At 37.0% G+C, this 9,393-nt stretch overlaps 1 protein-coding gene and 1 pseudogene across 1 annotated transcript; both read left to right on the forward strand.

Annotated features, from left to right (window-relative positions):
- The first annotated feature begins 1,044 nt into the window (after positions 1–1,044).
- LOC147409256 (cytochrome P450 81Q32-like) lies at positions 1,045–4,699 on the forward strand. Its single transcript, XM_086426989.1, has 2 exons — positions 1,045–2,052; positions 3,945–4,699. The coding sequence occupies exons 1-2, from the start codon at positions 1,150–1,152 to the stop codon at positions 4,575–4,577; spliced, it is 1,536 nt and encodes a 511-aa protein (XP_086283115.1). The 5' UTR covers positions 1,045–1,149; the 3' UTR covers positions 4,578–4,699.
- Positions 4,700–7,484: 2,785 nt separating this feature from the next.
- LOC147409257 (cytochrome P450 81Q32 pseudogene) lies at positions 7,485–8,565 on the forward strand (annotated as a pseudogene).
- The last annotated feature ends 828 nt before the right edge of the window (positions 8,566–9,393 follow it).

A 9,393-nucleotide genomic window follows, 5' to 3' on the forward strand; every position in this document is an offset into this window, starting at 1 on the left:
TTTTTATGAAATTCATACATCAATGAAAGAACATAAGAATTGGTTCAAACAAACCCCTACCCCTAGAGTTACTAGGTTGGCTAAAGTTCTACTTACGTGGGGTGTGGAAAGAAAGTGAAGCTAAAGATCCTCTTGTCTCATATTCTTATCTAGAGATACAATTTGATTTGATTTGATTTCATTTAGTGTTAAATTGGAATCGAACTGACATAAGTTGATTCTACTAAATAAGGATCAAAATCGAACTAAACTTTCCTTAGAAATGTTTCAAACTTATGGGTCACCGATATCTTATAAAGCTCCTTGGGGCACACATTTAGGTGCATTAAGTACATCTTGAAAAAAAAAACATTTTAAAGAATATTCTAGTATGATAATAAAAAAATCTTTTGGGGGCATTTTTATAGCAACTTCAATGTCCAAGGTATATTTAATCCATCTAAAGGGACGTGTCAACAAAATCCAAAAACAAACAACGTACATGAAATTTCATACAATTGGTCATTATTTTATGAGTTATGCTACACTGCTTACGTTGGACACTTGGTCCAACACTTAATTGACCTGGTGTTGCACAAATAATCACAGATTTATTTTCACGAGATACAAGTTAGAAAATCAACGGTTCTCTATGGGTTGTCAGGTCAACTAACTGTCTAATAATGAAGGCAATAATGCAGCTTCCTTACGTTATTTGTAAAAAAAACTTCATTAAACTATTTTAAAGAGAAATCATTGAAATTTGGAAAATGCTGGAATCAAATGGCAGCTTTTTCTAACCATTCCAAAGCTATCCGATTCACCCCTATTCTTATCTACACATGGCAGGTGCTTTTGTCGTTGATCCTTTAACTTTAGTAGACACTATAGTTAAATATGACACGCATTTGATGACGCCACTACGCCTGACTCATGATCCAAAACGGTGTCCCGTTCCTATAGCAACATAGATTGTCTACGCGTCACATTTTAAGTAGAGACTAAACACATGCACGTCATATAGAAAACGATTAAACTCCAACAATAGTTGCCACGTAGACACCATTTCTTCTTTACGAGAACGGGAAAATTTACCTGATCCTGATTCTATTAGAATATATAATTTCTTTCTTGCATCCAAAACCCACGCATCACAACCGATACAACAGCATGGAGAACTTGATGATCAACTTCTTACTTCTCTTCTTCTTGTTCATCTTTCTTCTTTCCAAATTTTTCTTTCAAAAGAATCGAAATCTCCCACCAGGTCCTCCCTCTCTCCCCATAATCGGCCATCTTCATCTCTTCAAAAACCCAAACTCATTCGTACGAACCTTAGCTAAAATCTCGAACTACTTTGGACCGATAGTATTACTCCGGTTCGGTTCTCGACCGGTTCTCATAGTCTCTTCACCATCTGCCGTAGAAGAATGCTTCACCGAGAACGACATCATCTTCGCGAACCGCCCTCGTCTGTTAATGGGAAAACACATGGGTTACAACTACAGCACTCTCGTGTGGGCTCCGTATGGACCCAACTGGAGGAATCTAAGACGAATTGCGACCATTGAAATCTTATCCTCCCATCGCATTCAGACGTTCAATCAAATCCGCAAAGATGAGATTCAGTTTATGATCCAACGGCTTACTAGAAATAATGATGGAGGAAAGACGGTGGAGATGAAGTCAATGTTTTGGGAGTTGACTCTGAACATGATGATGATGATGATTGCTGGGAAGAGATATTATGGTGATAAGGAGGAAGATGTGGAGGAAAGGAAGTTGTTTAGAGAAGTGGTGAGAGGAGTGATTTCGTTGACTGGTAAACCGAACCCTGTAGAATTTTTGCCTTTTTTGAAGTGGTTTGGGTTTAATGGGATAGAGAAGAGGTTTAAGAAATTAGGAAAAATTAGAGATGTGTTCTTGGATGGATTGATCGAAGAGCGTAGGAGAAAGCGAAGTGCAACAAATGAAGAGAGTACGAAGAAGGCGACGTTAATCGATGTTCTGCTGTCTCTTCAAGAGACTGAACCCGATTACTATACTGACCAAATGATCCGAGGTGTCATTCTGGTAAGAACTAAATCTCATTAAGGAGTTAGGTGGAACTTTGGTAACCTTCCCTTTTTTTTTTTAATTTAAAGGGCTGTGATGTTAGTCATGGTTTTAAAACTTGGTTTCGGGTCTCGTCTCGTCCATGTCTAATACTAAGTCGGCTTGGATGAGTTTTTCGATGTGTTCAAGACGTCTCATTCAAAAATTAAAAAAAATGAACTTGAGGTATTTAATTTAGTTCAAAAAATTGATTTGTGCATCTGTCTCATACTCTCATTCATGCCAAATATTGAGATGACTCGAACGATACGTCTCGATCTCTCTAACGAGTTTTGAAACCATGACCTGTTGGATTGATATTATGGTAATCCATTTGAGTAAAACCTAAAGGGATTAAAATCTTTGTTAAATTAGTAAGGAAAATGTTTCTCACTAAAATAAGCTTAAGTAGATTAGACTTCTATTGACTGTTGATTTGACTCATAAAAGTCAACTCTGAAAGAGCCAATGTGACTGGATCCCTTTGGAGCTTTCTAACAAGTACCATGTACCATCAGGTCATGTGTCAGAATCTCTTTCTTCATGAGATGGGAAAATTTAAATTTATACCTTTTAAATCTCAGAGATTGCATTAAGAGTTTGGAATTAAACCAATAGGACATTTATTATATAATTATTCTACAAAGAAATATAATAAAATGAGACGTGCTAGAGTGATTTCTGTTGTGGTCATGTTTTTATCTACATGTCGTCCAAGTAATATAACGAAAGGAGTCATGCTAGAGAAACCACAAGATTGACTTCGATAGTCACTTTGATGATGTGGAGATGCACACATAACCAAAGATGAAGATGTTACACTTCCACATCAGCCAAGTGAGAATCGATGTCAGTCTTGGGGTCACTTCAACATTACTCTAACGAAAATTCAAGTGGAAATGCCTATTGTTAAAATAACAAGGGCAATCAAATTGAAACAAAGACAAATCACATAGAAAACATAAAATTTACGTGATTCTTTTAAGATTGAGGTACATCTACGGATCACATCGATTCACTATAAAATAAAAACCTACAATCTTACTTCAACCCTCCAACAAACTTAGTGCCGAGCTCAACTGGCATGACATGTAGCTTGATTAACAATGCCACTTAATTGGCAAGTACTATCTAGCTCAACAAACCACAACACTTGGGATGAATACCACAGGGCATCTTTTGAATAGTGCATGTATGTTCTTGATTTGGTTCAACCTCTTGATCTAATATGATCCTCTGATGCTTTAAGGGTGGCCCGCAAGCATCTATACTTATACATCAATGATCAAGGTTTTCGACAAAGTTTTGACTCCAAGAGTAAAAAGTGCTTACCTTCATTTTTGTTATTTACTTATTTATAAACATGAGATCTCTAATTATAACATTAGCATGTCTGGCTAGATCAATCATAGAAATGCTAACACGCAGGCATAGAAGTTGCATCTGTAGATTGATTTTCATGTTTTTGCCACGTTTCTAGATAAATAATTATGGGGATGTGATACTTAAGCATGTAAATTATGCGTCTAAACAATCCTAAAGTTTGCCACATGTCGGATTAGAATAAAATTATATCCTATCATTCAAGCATACCCCAACTTGAGATTCTTCTTTGAAATCCCACATAGGATTCATGTGGCTTTTTTGGAGAAGTACTCAACTCCCCTTTTTCATCTCTAGATCCCAACTGGCTTCAATTGGGGGAAATCTTGAGTGACTTCTGGCTGCACGAGAGATCAAGACCAGATGTAATACCAATCAGACTTTCTCAAGCTTCCAAAAAATCTGCACCTCCAATAATGCAACAAGCTTTCTCCCACTATTTTAAATTCTAATATTTGGGTCTCTATTTGTTTTGATACTATCTGTAGGTGTTGTTAGCGGCGGGTACCAACACTTCTTCTGAACACATGGAATGGGCAATGTCTCTTTTACTTAATCATCCAGAAATCATCAAGAAGGCTCGAGATGAAATCGATTCCCATGTGGAACAAGGTCGATTGCTCGATGAATCCGATCTCCCTAAGCTTCCATACCTCCATAATATCATTGCTGAGACACTTCGGTTATATCCAGTTGCCCCACTACTATTACCACATGCATCATCAAAAGAATGCATTGTAGGAGGTTACAAAATTCCCAGTGGCACAATGTTATTTGTAAACATGTGGGCCATACAAAATGATCCTAACATATGGGATGAGCCCACTAAATTCAAACCCGAGAGGTTTGAAGGCATGGAAAGTGGTGTAAGAGATGGGTACAAGTTGATGCCGTTTGGTTCAGGAAGGAGGGCTTGTCCAGGCGAGGGATTAGCAATGCGAGTCATCAAGTTGGCGCTAGGAACCCTGATTCAGTGTTTCGAGTGGGAGAGGATCGGAGAAGAGATGGTTGATATGAGCGAAGTGATTGGACTCACCATGTCTAGGGCTAAGCCCTTGGAGGCTAATTGTAGACCACGTTCAAGCATGTTGTACCTACTTTCTCAACTTTCCACTAGTTGAAAGTTGTATTCTGTTGAAATTGTACCACTAAGTCATGCCCGTTAAAGTAGAGTACTTACTAAAATTCTAAACAGGCTATTTTTTCAAGTTCAATGACAAGGGTTGTTTCTCACCCCCTAAATATTCTCTACCAAGTGATTTTTTGCTGACAGTGCTGTGTGCAAATTTACTCTTAACACAACCACCATTTGATATGCGACACGAATGACATCAACAATGAGAGAGAAAATTTCTCTCTCCTTATCCTGCCCATAGGTGAAAAAAGAATACTTTCTTATTTGATACCCTTGGGACATTCAAAATCATTATTTAATGCAATGGGGATGTAGAGGATAAAATTATATGAACTATAAAAATAATTAATTTTCACCATTAAATTTTATTTTTAAATTTGGGTGTTTGATAGCCGTCCATTTTTAACATCTTGAATCAAGTTTGAAAAATAAGTTTTTTAAATATTATTTTTTTGAATATGAATATTTTCATGAAATCTAGAAGAATGTGTTGTTGGGTTGTCAATGTCATAATCAATGTGAGCCCAACAACCCTTTCTAAGATTTGACATCTAAAAACATAAATTTGTGAGTAGAGGACATGTGGGCAAGAGAGAAACTCTCTCTATTGCTAATGTCATTTGCTCCACATGTCGAACTATTGTTAGGAGATAAGTCCCTCTCTTTCATTTAGGGTATTCTAAAATTTACACTCTTTCATCATGTCATCCCCACCCTTTCTAAGATTTGAAATCTAAAAAAATAAATTTGTGAGTAGAGGACATGTGGGCAAGAGAGAAACTTTCTCTCTATTGCTAATGTCATTTGCTCCACATGTCGAACTATTGTTGAGAGATAAGTCCCTCTCTTTCATTTAGGGTATTCTAAAATTTACACCCCCCCCCCCTCCTCTTCTCCATCTCTTTGATGTTAAATACCTATTCTCTATTTCCTTCCTCCAACTTCGAATCCATTAAACTCATTCAACCATATCTTTTCTCATCATTGACAAGGAGTATAATTATAATTTCATTGAATAAGATTTTCACCTATCTATAATCTTAGATCAACAATAAAATAAAATAAAATTGTAGTGAAGGAGGTAAATTTTTATATCAAAATCACACCATCCATTTGATTATCGAGATTTGCATAATTGAATCACAACTTGATGTTGGACATCGATTTCACTTGCTACCTCCCTACATGTGTTCCAACAACACATAAATACTTAAATCTGTCCCACATCAATTTTACTTGCAACCTACTCAGATGTGTTCAACTTGAGCACTCAAGTTGGTGTTGGACGGTACGTCGTCCAACACCGTTCTTAATGTCTTATGCATGCTGAATGCACACATTTAAAACCCAAATTGATGAAGGATGGCTTTACCTTCTCATTTGTATATATTGAACATCTTATGGTCGGCTAAGGTTTGAAACTAAACCGATTAACTATCATCCCCATTGAAATTAATATTACTGTAGAGGTGATTTCGTGTGAGTGAGAATAGCATTCCTCCTCTTTAGGAAAGAAAGTTAGGGTAAGCACCATGGAAAAAAAAATTAATGTGGAAAAGTTAATTTAATAAGTAGGTTGCAACTGGGCGGGCCGAAGCCAACCAAGGCCAGGTCTGGGAATAGTTGGCTAGGATTCGGAATTGGGTTTGGGGCAAAAAAAAGTAAAAAAATTTACACAACCAAACCGGGTTCATGTTGCCCAATTTGCCTGAAATCGAACTTAATACGCTTATAATTTAAAAATATTTTTAAATTTTAAATTTTTGTTAATCATCATCATCCTTTTCTTAACATTTGCTTATAATTTCATTTATGTGAACTTTGAAAAATATTTTTAGGACGAATAATTATAGATTTTATATTTTTTTTACATATCACTTATCTTTATACAGGTGAATATCATTATTAAATTATATGAGATTAATAAGGAATGAGTCAATCTGACTTGGGTTGGGCTTGGGTTGAGCATTTAATGTCGGCTTGGGCGTGGGCATGATTTGGTGTCTGTCAAGTGTGGGTTGATCACCAACCTGGGTCAACCGCCTGAGTTGCAGCCCTAATAATAAGTAAGAGTTGGGGTGTCAATAGAATTAGTGTGCTATAAGTAAAACTATTGGTGTGTAAATGGAAACTCTATTTTTATTTTATTTTATTTACTTTGATGATTAAATGTCCGCTAAGTGAAGCTATTCGTACTACGTGACAACTGAAAAATTCAACAGAAAAAATTGACGGGCCAAGACTTACAAATTTAAGAAACTGAATTTTGATAGTTTAAGACCGTCAAATTCTTGATGTTCCTAGATTTTACGGCTTAAAGCTGTCGGATTTCTCTCATCTTTCATTAATTTGACAATTTCGACCCGTTGAAAAAAAAAAAATTTTGACAATGAAAAATTCGACGCCAATTCGACCACTTGATCCATCGAATTTTATGAAATTTGACGGCCAAGACTGTCAAATTTGATCTTTTTTCAGATTGTGTCAAATTGTACGAATATATAGCACCCGTTTCTGGATAGCTAGTTATGGGGATCAGACACGTTAGCATGGAATTTATGGTGTGTAATAATTGTTGGTTTTCAACCAACTTTCAAATCCAAAGAGTGTATGTACTGCTTATCTTAGTGATAGCTAATTACGGGGATTAGACACGTTAGCATGGAATTTCTGGTGTGTTATAAGTAATTATGAGGATTAGACACGTAAGTTTGGAATTTATGTGTAGAACGCTCCTCGTGCTTGCCAAGTGTCAGGATAGAATAACATTATATCTTACCATTCGGGCACTCTCCAACATGGGATTCATCTTTGACATCCCACATGGGATTCATCACATCATTTTTATGCTGATCCCGACTCCCCATTTTCAATTCTAGATCCCAAGCCCTTCATGCTTCAATTGGGGGAAATCCTGAGTGTGACCTCTCGATTACATGAGGACTCAAACAAATGTAATACCCCTCAAATTGTCGTACCTAAGAATAAACTTCAACCCTTACTCAAAATCGATCAGACTTTCTCTTGTTCTCAAAAAATATGTTCCTCCAATGATGGAACAAACTCTCTCCCACTGTTTTAAATTCTAATATTTGGGTCTCTCTTTGTTTTGATATTATGTGTAGGTGTTATTAGCGTGGGGACCAGCACTTCTTCCGAAACCATGGAATGAGCAATGTCTCTTTTACTTAATCATCCAGAAATGATCAAGAAGGTCCGAGATGAAATTGAAGCTCACGTCGAACAAGGCCGATTGCTCAATGAATCTGATCTCCCCAAGCTTCCATACCTCCATAATATCATTGCTGAGACGCTACGAATGTATCTAGTTGTCCCGCTACTATTACCGCATGCATCATCAAAAGAATGCATTTTAGGAGGTTACAAAAATCCCAGTGGCACAATTCTATTCGTAAACTTGTGGACCATACAAAATGATCCTAACATATGGGCTGAGCCCACTAAGTTCAAACCCGAGAGGTTTGAAGGCATGGAAAGTGGTGTTAGAGATGGGTAGAAGTTGACGCCGTTTGGGTCAGGAAGGAGGGCTTGTCCAGGCGAGGGATTGGCAATGCGTGTCGTCAAGTTAACACTAGGAACCCTGATTCAATGTTTCGAATGGGAGAGGATCGGAGAAGAAATGGTGGATATGAACGAAGGGATCGATTGGACTCACCATGGCTAGGACTAAGCTCTTGGAGGCTAAATGTAGGCCACGTTCAACCATGTTGAACCTAATTTCGCAACTTTGATCCACCTTATTATTAGTTTGGTAAACTTGGAGTAGTGGAAAGTTGAAAGTTGCATTATGTTGAAATTGTACTACTAAGTAAAGTGCTTGGTAAAACTCATAAGAAGTTGTAGTCATCTTCACAAAAAGGGCACATTATAACTAGAGAGATTTATCAGACAGACCAATCTTTTGCAATTTTATTAAAGAAACTCCCTTATTTTATCAAGTTTATTGCTAAACAAACCTTACATTTTGAATCGGGTAAGCATTATTTTATTTTTTTGATGAAGGGGGTGTCTGAACTTACGTCCGACTGGGGGGATTGAAAGAGCTAGGGTCAGAGGCATATGGGTCCCTCCCTCTGGCCGCACATCACATACATCTGGTAAATGAGGGTGCACCCTCATGGGTGGCCCCAAGGAAATACTGCTCATACTGGGTATTGAACGCACAAAACCCAACTTGTCATCCTAAGCACACCCAACAACGTATATAGAGCTCAGTGCTATTATTAATGCAACGAGCTTTGCGCATTGAAAGGGGAATGCTCAGGTGTTCTTATCCTCGACTCTCTTTATTCAATCAAATGCATTAAAAAAGAGATTGAGAGCTCATGGAAAATACTTGGAACTAGTTAAGGAAATTCAACTATTGGCTACTTCATTCTTAACATGTGGGTTGAATTTTTTTGGAAAGAAACTTACAAGGCGATGGATTTTTTAGCAAAGTTGGTTCTTTTGGAGAGGAATTTGTTATAACTGAGGATGCTTATTGATGTAATTATCTCGTTGATATTTGTTTCAAGGAGGGGTCCCTTCAACTCCAACTTCTCAATAAAAAACCTTAAACCTCAATCCCATAGTCGTATTTTTCCATCAACCAATAGAAAATTTGATTCATGATAAATTTATTCTTAATTAATTTCAAGGAGATCTCAATGAATGGTCTATCAAACTTTCTTTTGTGACTCGATCACATAAGTCGCAATCTTAGGTACAGTTTCTACAAACTTGATTCACTCCTTTTGATTATCTGAATGACGAATCATCTTGGGTCCTACTTAGTCATA

Source organism: Akebia trifoliata, chromosome 2 (assembly GCF_017979445.1).
Source record: "Akebia trifoliata isolate Shusen 1 chromosome 2, ASM1797944v1, whole genome shotgun sequence".
In the NCBI taxonomy this organism is placed as follows: domain Eukaryota; kingdom Viridiplantae; phylum Streptophyta; class Magnoliopsida; order Ranunculales; family Lardizabalaceae; genus Akebia; species Akebia trifoliata.

What these genes read in the sequence shown, in the direction of transcription:
- LOC147409256 (XM_086426989.1), top strand. Translation starts at nt 1,150, where the DNA reads ATGGAGAACTTGATGATCAACTTCTTACTTCTCTTCTTCTTGTTCATC. An exon ending in TGATCCGAGGTGTCATTCTG is followed by an intron (nt 2,053 to 3,944) that starts GTAAGAACTAAA and finishes TACTATCTGTAG; the next exon opens with GTGTTGTTAGCGGCGGGTAC.